This window comes from Mastomys coucha, unplaced genomic scaffold (genome assembly GCF_008632895.1).
Source record: "Mastomys coucha isolate ucsf_1 unplaced genomic scaffold, UCSF_Mcou_1 pScaffold20, whole genome shotgun sequence".
NCBI classification, from domain to species: Eukaryota; Metazoa; Chordata; class Mammalia; order Rodentia; family Muridae; genus Mastomys; species Mastomys coucha.
The window spans coordinates 37,275,630-37,288,009 of record NW_022196903.1 but is presented as its reverse complement, the minus strand read 5'-3'; the positions used below and the strand labels follow the sequence as shown (position 1 = coordinate 37,288,009).

At 41.9% G+C, this 12,380-nt stretch overlaps 1 protein-coding gene across 1 annotated transcript; it reads right to left on the bottom strand.

Annotated features, from left to right (window-relative positions):
- Positions 1-3,384: 3,384 nt before the first annotated feature.
- Positions 3,385-7,923, bottom strand: Gstk1 (glutathione S-transferase kappa 1). Its single transcript, XM_031380825.1, has 8 exons — positions 7,733-7,923; positions 7,160-7,241; positions 6,844-6,972; positions 6,304-6,404; positions 6,119-6,154; positions 4,386-4,502; positions 3,907-4,000; positions 3,385-3,602 (listed from the first exon to the last, which is right to left on the bottom strand). The coding sequence occupies exons 1-8, from the start codon at positions 7,802-7,804 to the stop codon at positions 3,553-3,555; spliced, it is 681 nt and encodes a 226-aa protein (XP_031236685.1). The 5' UTR covers positions 7,805-7,923; the 3' UTR covers positions 3,385-3,552.
- Positions 7,924-12,380: the final 4,457 nt, after the last annotated feature.

Sequence of the window (12,380 nt, the reverse complement as noted above, 5' to 3'; positions counted from 1 at the left end):
TGTAGAAGAATGCAAATCGATCCATTCCTATCTCCTTGTACAAAGCTTAAGTCCAAGTGGATCAAGGATCTACACATCAAACCAGATACACTTAGACTAATAGATAAGAAAGTGGGGAAGATGCTTGAGCCCATAGGCACATGAGAAAATTTCCTGAAGAGGACGCCAATAGCTTATGCTCTAAGATCAAGAATTGACAAATGGGACCTCATATTGTTGCAAAGTTTCTATAAAGCAAAAGGCTCTGACAGTACCTGACTAATACTGATGTAGAGGCTCACAGCCATCCATTGAACTTAGTACAGGGTCCCCAATGAAGGAGTTAGAGAAAGGACTGAAGGAGCTGAAGGGTTTGCAGCCCCTTAGGACGAACAACAATATGAACTAACTAGTACCCTCATAGCTCCCAGGGACTAAACCACCAACCAAGGACTGCACATGGGGGGACTGATTGCCCCGGCACCATGTGTATAGGATGGCCAAGTTTGGTAAGTCAGTCATCAATGTGAGGAGAGGCCCTTGGCCCTGTGAAGGTTCTGTGCCCCAGTGTAGGGGAATGCCAGGGCCAGTAAGTGGGAGAGGGTAGGATGGTGAGCAGGGGGAGAGGGGAGGGAACAGGGGTTTGTTGTTGTTGTTGTTTTGTGTGTTTTTTTTTTTGAGAGGAAACTGGGAAAGGAGAAATCATATGACATGTAAATAAAGAAAATATCTAAGAAAAAAAAAAGAAAAAAAAAGAAAAAAAATCAAGCTTCTTTGGCAGGGGTGGTGGGTGGGGGTGGGTGGATGGGTGGGGAAGAAAAGACAAGACATTCTTTCTGCTGAGCATAAACTTTGTAGCCTTTGGTTAATATCTTCCGGGTATCTTCTTCACCTCTGCCCTGTCCTGATGTAACCACTATTCTACTACACAGGAGACTGACATTCAGACTCTTCTTTATACTTCCTATTGTTTTCTTTCCCCACCCCCCACCGGTCTACCCACCCACCCACCCACCCACCCACCCATCCTCTCTCCTTTCCTTCTTTCAGTTTCATACTATACAGGCTAGGGAAGCCTCAAACTGACAGTTTTGTTGCCCCCAGCCTCTCAAGTGTTGTGATTACAGTTGTGTACCAAAACACCCAGCATGACTTTTAGATTCTCCCTGTGAGAACATGCAGTACTCTTATGCTCCTCTGCACCTGGTTCATTTGAATTATTATATTGTCTTCCAGGCTCATTCATGCATTGCAAGTGTAAATTCTTTCTGCTTTAGGGTTGAGTACTATTGCATGATAAGTCTATCATAGTTCACTTATGCAACTATTAGACAACATTTATATTGAATCCCTATCCTGGCTGCTATGGACAATAGTGCAATGAATGTGGCTAAGCACATCTCTTTGACACACTGATTTCAGTTCTTTTGTACATGTATTTAGGAGTGCTGCTGCTAGACTATATGCTAGTTCTACTTTTAAGTTTGTGTCAGAAACAGTCATATTATTTTTTTCAAATGACTGTACTAATGGTAGCTACTCTCTCTGGAAAACCTAGGGGAAGGGTAGGAAGAGAGGGAGATCAGATAGAAAAATCTAAGTCCCAATCTCTTAAGGGGGAGCAGGTTTTAAGTAGATGGCTTGCTGTTTATTCCAACATTATTCAGGGCAATTTTAAAATCTGCTGGTATAGGGCCTGTTCACTTCTCTCTCGAACAGATGTGGACACATTATTGTCAGGAGTTATGCTAGTTAAATCCAACTGTCAACTTGATGATATGAAGTGTCACTTGGAGAGACTGGCCTTTCGGCATGTCTGTGAGGAGATTATTTCAATTAGGTTGAGATGGGAAGACTTGCCCACTGTGGGTGGCACAATTCCCTAAGCTGGGGGAATCCTGGATTGAATCAAAGGGGAAAAATGAGCTGAGCATGAGCATTCATTTCTCTCTTCTTTCTGAATATAGGCAAAAAGTAACTAGCTGTTTTAGCCTTCAACTGCCCTGACTTCTCTATCATACTGGGCTGACATTTCTTCATTGTTTTCATCTGTTTAAGACCATACTAAATTTTTCTGTTGTGGTATTTAATATCTAAACCATTGCTATGCATAAAGTATGTTTTAAAAATGAAAATTACATTTATTTTTTATGTTCGTGTGAGGATCTGTGTGTGCCGCAGCGCATTTTGTGTGTGTGGAGTGGCATGGTTCAGAAGACAACTTTTAAGAGGACATTTTCTCTTTTCACTATGAAGGTTCAGTCATCAGACTTGGCACTTAGTACTTTTACCCGCTGGACCATCTCACTGGCCATAATCAAAGTTTTTGGATGAGAAGACAATGCAGAGACATGCATCACTATTCCTAAAACTTTACACTCACTATTGCCTGGGCAGCTCTAATGTAGACAAAGCTACTCATTGTTTTATCATGACAATATGTTAGTAAAAATTGGAAATCTTCATATTTTTTTTATTTATGGGAACTGTATGTATTAAAGACTCCTTTGTAGAAGGAAATAGTCCGTCTAAGATGTACTTCTGGTTTTACACAACAGAGAGCCTGGGTGGAGGTGGTTTTAGATCCCAGAAGATGCACAGAGCACAGACAAGAAGACAAAGGAAGGAAAAATGACAGGAAGTAACAGGGTATGTAGGGGGAAAATGGGATATAAAAAGGGAAAGTCAGAGGGAGAGAACAAAGGGAAGCTGGCAAAAAGGCTTAGCCTCACTGAAAGCTGTGACCTGAGTTCCAATCAGGTGTCCAAGTGTGCGCTATGTTTCAGAACAGGCTTCTCACATAAGTTAGTATCATATCAAAATGCAGAAATTTCTGATTATTGAACAGTAGGGAATACACAGAAGTGGGGATTTAGGAAAATAAACGGCTGAGAGGGGTGTGGAAATGCTGAAGATATTTAGGAGAGAACAGGCATTATAGCATGCTGTGCACAAAGGCACACTGTTCTCAAAGATCTCGGAATTATGAGAGACTAAACAACGTCGGAAAGTCACAGCAAGGCCGGAGACTACCTTGCTCTGGTTCTGAACTTGGATTACGTATCTGAGCACAGCTGGATGGTTTTCTGGTTCCCTCCACCATTTAGTTTTAGGATGTCAGCCTTAGTGCTCTCCCGGTTTTCCTGGCTGGTCAGAGACAGTAAATGCCAGGCTGATTTGTTGCTGCTAAGTCTAAACTGATCTTAGTTTCCTGTCTTTGGTAAACAAGAGGAAAGGGAGACTGTTTCCTGCACCTACTCCACTGTTGCCCCAGTGTGCTCAGGGGAGCCAGGAGGGCTGTGAATCCAGAAAGAGCTCTTCTTGCCCAATCTCTGGAGTGGGCAGCATGTGATTACAGGATCATGGTACCCCAACCCCAGTCAGGCAGACACAGATCCAGAAACATTTTGTCTAGTGGCATCGGGTTTATTTTATGGGAATGCAGAACTTAAGGCTTTTCAAGGCACTTGTGAGGCACAGAAGTAGAGGCAGCCACAGCTTAAGGTGGACTCTTGCTCCAGCTGCCAGGGCCACATCAGATGGAGAAACCAGAGGTTACTTTCTAAGGCAACGTTAAAGTCTGGCATTCAGGGTTGGAGGCACAGGGCCCATCCACTTCTCTCCTAGACAGGGAAAAACCACAGGTGTTTATACATGGTTATAAGATAGGGTAGCAGTGGGAGATGGTTCTATGGAGTCCCAGGACCTTCTAGGACCTGCTTAGTTAGCTTCAAGGTCTAGAAAGTTTCCTTCTCCCCTATAGGGAGACTTCCGAACTCCACTCAACCTTGATCAGCACCAACTAAATGTATGTAAGGCTTCCCTGTTAGAAATAACAGAAACTTTTAGTGTTGCTGTTATGGTCATGTGATATAATGGGTGTTGGTCTGGGGTCAAAAGGTCAAGGGAACAAAAACCTGAACTTACCTAGCAGGTAAGCTAGACACTCCATGCGGTCAGACCCAAATAACATGTAGGTTTTATCATCCACATGGGCAACAGTGGTGGGCAGCCCAAAGGCCTAGAGAAAGCAGAGTGTAGGAAGGAAGGTGATAGAGCAGGTGCTTACAGGACTGAGTACACAGAACAAAGCAAGTAAAATGTCTGCCAAGAGACTCGTTGGCCTCAGGTATCTTCTCAGCCCTACCTATGTGGCACATGGATTCTTATTCTTAAAAACTATCATTGTTTCCTTCCTTGACTAGGCTTAGGGGGGGAGAAAGGCACTTGTGAGGCACAGAAGTAAAGGCAGCCGCAGCTAAAGGTGGACTCTTGCTCCAGCTGCCAGGGCCACATCCGGTGTTTAGGAAAGCTGGGGAAGGACTCATGACGAGCTAACAACCATGAACATGAACAGCCGTGGCAACATCACTTCTCTATCTGGGAATACACCTGTAGTTGCTCACCCCATATTTGCACGCTGCATCAGTGGTCTCTCTGAGCTTGTTCTTCACTTGTTCTGTGGAGATCTTCTCCAGAAAGTGTTGGGCTTGTGCTGTGGACATTCCGGCCTTCTCTGCTGCCTGGGGAGACAAGGAAGAGCATGCAGCTGAGACTGCATTTTGGGAGTGGAAGGAAACCCTATTCTTCTCCTTCACTGTTCTCAAGTTTTCCTGGAAAGACCTTTGCCCAACTACAAGTAACAGGTTATCTAGCCTAGTCAAGACAAATTGCCTCCTTTCCCCAAAGTCTGGAGGTAAGTGGAAAAGGCAGAGGGCACGAAGAAGTCATAGTCACAGAAACCGCACCAGATGGCATCGCAGAGGCCGGCTAGCCTCATTTTTCCATTTCACAATGAGGACACAGCACACAACAACCATTTATTACTTGCTTAGAGGTACAGACTTTGTCAATAGCAGCATTAAATACCACAGCTCTAGAATTCAAGCCCGGAATGCTTTTTTTCCCTGTGCCTCAGAATCACTAACAGTCTCAGGGTAGGCTCTGAGTCCTGTAGAATTTCCTGAAGATTTCTGGAATGGAGTCAGGGCTACAGCTACCTGCTTGGCCTCCAGACAAAGAGAGGGTTTCTGATTAGGGCGCACGTTAAAGTTTAGAATTAGTGGTGTTTCAACCTGGAATCTCCTGAAGAGCTATTCAAAATCCCAGTGTGAATGCTATTTCCTAATTGATGACATCAGCCTTTCTTGAGGGTGATACTTGGCACTCATAGCTATGCCAGTGTACAGCCCAGGTTGAGAAGCTACAACTTGACCTCCTATGAGTCAGTATCCCCAATAGTTAAATGAGAGAGTTGTTGAGACACAGGGGAAATGGATAAGCCACTGAATTAAAAAGATTTGCTAAATTTAAGTAAAAACAGACTAAACACATGACACACACATTCATACACACACACACACACACACACACACACACTCATACACATACACACACACACACACACACACACACACACACACACACACACTTTAGAAACTAGATATAGACACTAAAGGAAAATGTAGCCATTCTTTCCATATCTAACTTAGGAGTCATTTAGTGTGTCACATATTAAGAGAATGTGTGTCAAGTATCATTTGTATACAGGAGGAAAAGATCATTCTTCAGTTTCTTGACTTTGTTCCAAAGAATATCTAACTTTTAAAGCCCCTCCCTGTCTGGCGTGCACTCCATGTTTTGAGTACTTTTCATTTATTTCTCACTGAGCATCTTTAATTCTCACTTGTCAGTTATCTTTTTGTCTGGGTAAAGTCTCCTGCTTTGTAATGGGCATACATTAGTGAAGCTTGCGCTCGGAATCCCTGGAGGCTTGAGAACAGAAGGCTCCATTCTTGCCCATCTAGGGTTCACACATGGTCCTACCTTTCCCACACTGACTTACTTCACTTTTTTCAGCAAACAGCATTTTATTCATATGCTACTCACGGTAGATGTTTTGTTGTTGTGGCTGGGGATTAAACTCAGGGACTCAAGCAGGCTAAGCATGGACTCTTCTTAACTCTACAACTGAGCTATGACCGTAGCTCACAGAATGTTCTTCAAAGGATCCTTTTCATTCCAACTTTATAGTAACCCGTCCCCTCAGACACTACCTTCCTTTCTAAATCATTAAGAACCTTTTTGCATTCTCAGATTCCCTGTGACAATAGTGGGGTAGTCCAGTCCAGACACTCACAGCCAGAATGTTCTGGAACTCCGTGATATCTTCATCCTAAGAAGAAGAGAACATTTAGCCAGAAGGAAATAGCAAAGAGACAGGTATGAAAGCAGAATTCTATTTCTGGAAATTGCCCTGGGCAAGGTCAGAATGTCATCAAGCTCCCTGTCCCTTCCCTCCAGGATTCAGAGTTTAGCCCTTACTCGAGACCAAACACGCATCCATAGCTCTCTGGACGCCTTTTCCAGCATCTCTGGTTGCTCCATGCTCACAGCGGTGAGGAAGCGCATGGCACTTACACTTCCTGTGGGGCAGAGGCAAGTAGAGCTAAGATTCCTATTCTTGTGTCCTGATGGAGGACTAGCTAGCTCATCCTTACTTCAGACACGTCCCCAAGCTCTGTCACCTGCAGTCTTTAATCCAATCCCAGTTTCTCATAATGGATTTACTCTACTCAGTCATAGTTTCTGGCCGCCTCTCACTTTAGGCTAGCTGATGCTGGGTTCCCCACACAAGCATGTTTTACTTCTTGATGTCCTAAGAAAGCCCCAGCTGGTCTGTTCTCCACTAGATTCCCCAATGTTTCTGAACCTCTTCACTTATTTATTTATTTCTATTTCCTCTGAAACTGAAGTTATAGATGGTTGTGAGCCACCACGTGGGTGCTGGGAATTAAATTAGGTCTTTTGGAAGAGCAGCCAGTGCTCTTAATTGTTGAGCCATCTCTGCAGCCTCCTCCTCACCTTTCTTAACACTCTCACCAAAGAAATTCTTGGGTACGTTGAGGGGAACCTGGAAGAAGTGCTTCAGGAGAAGAATCTCTTTGAACATGTACTGGCCTTTTCGGGGAACAACAGCTGGTGGTTGGTTTCCTGGCAATGGAGAGAGAGTTAAGACAACTGGTGAGAGAGGACAAGAGGGTCTCAGGCTTGGAGAACCCCTTCTGTAGAAAGCAAACGACTAGCTTAGTCTGGGGTCTGCATACTCAGTGCAGGACAGGCTCCTCAGGCCACAGAAAGCAACCCTCCTTGCCCAGCCAGGGGGCTTCTTCATGCTTACCGCTGTCTTTCAGGATCCCAGTAATTAAAGTGGGTCTCAACTGCAGCTTGATATTCCAGAGGTGTTGGTATCTGCATAGGACCTATAAGTGCAGAGATAAGAAGGGGGAGCCTGTGTGGCATTTGAGGACAGATGGCTTAAGTGGCCTACAGGGCTGTCTCCTGGCTGTAAGTGCAGGGTAGGGATGGCTACTCCACACAGAACTGCTTAGTTTAATAGGACAAAACCCTCAGTTCTTTGAAATAGATACCGGAATGCTTACTCCAGTGTATGGTTTTCATCCTGTAGACCATCCTAGCGCCCCTGATCCCCCTCCCCTAACTTGACCTAGCTTCGCTGGAGTAGCCCTTGTTCTTTCTAGGATCTCTGGAAAGAGAATATTCGACCTTAGGATCAGGACCATATTTGGAGGAGTCAAGGTCTGTTTAAAGGCACAACTGAACTTCAATCTGAAAACAGGCTGAACCCTGTTCTAACTCTGAGGGCATCGCCAAGAAATTCTGAGGCCGGTGACCAGTGCCCCACTGGGCACTCGCCTAGCAGACTACAGCCCAGGCGGCTCCCCTGCGTCACCTCAAAGCCCAGCCAGGAGTACGGGGACAGCACGTCGTAGAACAGTTCCACGATGCGCGGTGCAGGGCCCATCCTACAGTGGAGAGAGAAAGCGAACGTGAAGAAGTGGCCTGCTGAAGAGCTTCAGGTAGTTGAAGAACAAGGAGCCAATTGCAGTCCACGAATTGCAGGCGGGTCTGATAAGGGCCCTAGTGCGCAGCCTCCAGGAGAGGCCCCGCCCCGTGGCCCAGGGGGTGTAGCCCGGTAGATGAAGAAAGACAGGGAAAGTGGAGTCTGAGTTAAAGGGGAAGGTCAGGCAGAGAGGAGGATCTCTGGTGTGTGCAGCCAATCTAGATCGCTCTGGAACTTTATCCCTCAAGCAAGCAGGCAATACATCAGGATCCGAATTTACGTTTAAAGACCCGGCTGTGCGGAAGTTCCGAATTACATCTTTTATTGTATTCACTTTCTCAGAGATTAGAACAATGTTTGGAATGAATTTGACAGTCGACAAAGTGGTCTTTTATTATCTCCATTCTATACATTACAGCACACCCGGGAGATGCCTGAAATTGTACATGACATCAAACTCTACATATTATGTTTTCTTCTATATAGAGATATCCGTGAATTATAACTTATAAATTAGGCACGCTAGTGATGAATGCTAGAAGAACCATAACATATCATACTAAAAATTTGTGCCTTATTATAATAAAAGTGTTACTTGAACATAAGTATTTCATTAATACAGCACTTGATCTGATAACGGAGGCTGTCACAGAAATGGAAGTAGGTAGTGTATACAGTGTGGACACACTGAACAAAAGGATGGCTTACATTCCAAGAGCAAAGGCACAGGACTTCATCTGCTACTGCTATTATTTATTCATTTAGTTTTTTTTTTTTTGAGATGGGGTCTCAATATGTAGCCTTGTATATCCTGGAGCCATATACTATTGTTATTAGTTATTATTAAAAGTTTGGGAATTATAGATGATATGGGGGGAACAGCAAAAATATATTCCCCTTTTGTCTGTGGAGGTGGTTTAGTGGGTCAATGGTACAACTGTGTTGACCTGAATCTTGTTCTTCAGAGTACACAGGATGCTGTGTTTAGTAGCATTAATCTGTAATCCCAGTATTCCTACTGTGAGATTGGAGGTAGAGATGGGAGAGTCCTTGGAAGCTCCCGGCCACTTATCTTGGTATACATACTGCTGTATATCACAGTACCTTGTTTAAACAGGTGGAAAACAAGGATAGACTTCCCCATGTGGGATGTCCACATTGTCATATTCAAACATACACACATATCATATACTCACAGATTAAAAACATATTTACTTTTATTTTCTTACATCATTATATTGCTGAGAGTAATACCTACTGTTAAAAGCTTTAAACAATTGAAAGTACTTTTGAGCAAAGAACACTTCAGATGGTACTTAGAATCAGAAAAGTTCAAAGAGTGCCACTCTGCAATGTGGGCAGTCAATATTTACAGACAGAAAAAATGAGTAAGGCTCAGAATAGCTGGTCATGATGAGGAGTTGGTGGTACTAGAACATGGTCATCTGATGGTTGACTGCCTGTGATTCATTAAACTTAGATGCTTATAATTGGATGAAACCCAGCTAGTTGTTGGGGAACTCAGGTTCCTAAATTGTCTGTTTATTTCTTTAATAAATTACACTGCAGTTCTTTTAATAGAAACCTGAGCTACAGAAACAACCTTCAGCTATTAGAGCCTCTGGCTATGTACTTATTCAGTTGAACCCTAGACAATGATGAGAGCTGTTGAAACAGAGTGTTAAACAAAATTATATAAGGTAACCAAAGGACACACAGAAGAATTAAACATAATAATAATTATTACTCAGAGCTCCCAGGACCAACCACCAACCAAGGACTGCACATGGAGGGGTCTGATTGTTCTGGCAGCATGTGTATAGTAGAGGATTGCAGATTCGATCAGCAATGGGAGGAGAGGGCCTCAGCCTTGTGAAGGTTCTGTGCCCCAGTGTAGGGGAATGCCAGGGCCAGAAAGTGGGAGAGGGCGGGGTGGCAGGCATGGGGAGATGGGAGGCAACAGGGGTTTGTTTGTGTTTGTTTCTTTGTTTTTTGGAGGGGAAACTGGGAATGGAGAAATTTACATGTAAATAAAGAAAATATCTAATAAATAAATAAATAAATAAATAAAACAATCAATTTAAAAAAAATAATTATTAGACATTGGAGGATGGAGGGAAAGGTTGGTGTTTATACATGAAATTTTTATCTTCTTACATAACTCAGAGACAATGCTTATGGTGAAATCTCAATAAACAGAGCCATAAATTAATCCCAGAAAAGCTTTAAATAAGCTGCCTTTTCAATTTAGTTAAAGATTCATTATTCAATGAATGATATTAGCATGAAAGGTTTTATTAAAATATAGTTGGATACATATACCACAGTTAAACTGGGAGCATCAAATACTTAACTGTTTAAGACAAATGAGCGATTTAGCTGAGACAGTTACAGACAAACACTTGATAAATATCTGGGATGATAGCATGGCTAATTGTAATATCAAATGAAAAAAAACTTAAAAAACAGACATACTCAGCTACATACAATTAAAAATATGTCTGGCAAAATCTAGTGGGTGGAAAAAATGAGTAAACATAATTTTTTATGTTTTTTTTTGTTTATTTTCATATTCAAGGGTTGATTTTAGCTCTGACAGAAGCCATCCCGGAAAGGCTATTGTAAGCGACTTTTGTGGAGACAGACTACCATTCTGTATGTCTAGAATGGGTGCACTCTGGAGAAGTATGGCTCCAGAGACTTAGTCTTGGTTCTTGCTGCTGATATGCCTTTCCTGCCACTATTACATAACCTAATGATTCCTGAGCATCAGCTTACCCTGTTGGGCAATTTTCCTGTAGATCAATATGAAGACGTACTTTCATATAATAATGCTGCTTAGATGTATTAATGACTTTATAGAACTCCTGATTTGATTCATATAATTTTAGGAAGAAAGTTTAAGGAGATGGTTCTAGTTGTTTTGTCAGAAAGATATAATAAAGTTAAAATCAAGAATAGAATGTGCCACCTCCTCATAGAATAGCAAGCGAAGGCTGTATAATAAAGAATATAATCAGATTTCATAAATTGCACTAAGAAGAGAAAGGCTTGGGACAGATTTGTGATTAAGGAAAATATTCATTCTAGGCCAGGTCAAAGGATAAAGCCACAGGTGTGCACCATGATAAAGCAGACCATGTGAAAATGTTTTGAACTTATAATGAACATATGGAATGAAACACTGCTTTCATCTTACTACTGACCTCTTTCTGAAACTTCCCTTTTTTGTAACATTTTATTTATGAGGTAATTTTGTAAAGAATCTTTGTCTAAGAAAGTATAAAAAGGCTGAGAATAAAATAACTTGTGGCTGTTGGGGCTCTGCTCTATCCACCAAATGCTTATATATACCTGTCTGTTTATACATATGTACAATATGTATTTATGCACAATATATATATGTATATATACATATATATCTGTCTGTTGTCTATATGCATGCACATACATATGTATGTAGGTATATATATATGTATATATGTATATATATGTATATAAGTATGAGTCTGCACTTGTGAAATTGATGAAACATGTGTTTGGACCCAACCGAGTGTGTGTGTGTATGTATGTGTGTATACACATGAGCGTGCACGTGTTCGTATGTGCACGCATGCATGTGCATGCATGACTTTCTCTTTATCCTTTTTTTTCTCTCTGGCTCATGAAGAGTTAAATTAAAGAGTCTAGAGTCCAAGTAACTAAGTTTATTTTCTTAATTTCCTGTTGCTATCAGTAGGTGTTTATTTCCAGAAACCATCAGCTTTTGGCCTTAGGAGAGCAAAGACAGTTAATTGTCAAAAGCCAATCAGCTTCTGGCCCCAGTAAGAGTTAAATTACCAGAAACCATCAGCTTTTGGCCCCAGAATAGCAAGAGAGAATTAAGTTGCCAAAAGCCATCAGCTTCTGGTCTTCAAACAGTAAGAGAGAGTTAAAGACCAGAGGTCATCAGCCTCTGGTCTTGTCTGAGGCTATGTCCCACCTCAGTAGCTGATCCTGTCAGGGCTGGACTCTAGCAGCTATCCTAGTGTGGAAAGAACTGAAATTCAGCATATTAAACTAAAGGAACCTTAGTGGAAAAGTGTACAAGTGAAAAGGATAAAATATTCATAGAAATGGACATTAGATGGCTCAAATATATATTTAAAAACCTGTCTATACATACAAAAATGTCCAGTTAAAGCTATACTGCAATATTTTTTGTTTATGTATCTGGCAAAGACCAAGATGTTTGATGACTCACAGTTGGCAGGATTCACTAAAAGTTATTTTCTTATGCAAAAACAGGGAGTGTAGTTTGGTAAGGTTTTTGCTGAGGGCTATATAGTATCATCTCTCTGACTTTCAAATGCACAAATGATTTGATTTCAGTATTTTTGAGAATTCATAATAAAAACGACCCTGTATATGAAATATAATGTGACATAAGGTTATTTATGTGAGCATGGCTTTAATCCCCACACTGGGGAGGCAGAGGCAAGTAAAACTCTGAGTTCAAGTCCAACCTGTTCTACTGAGTTCCAAGATAGCCAAGGTT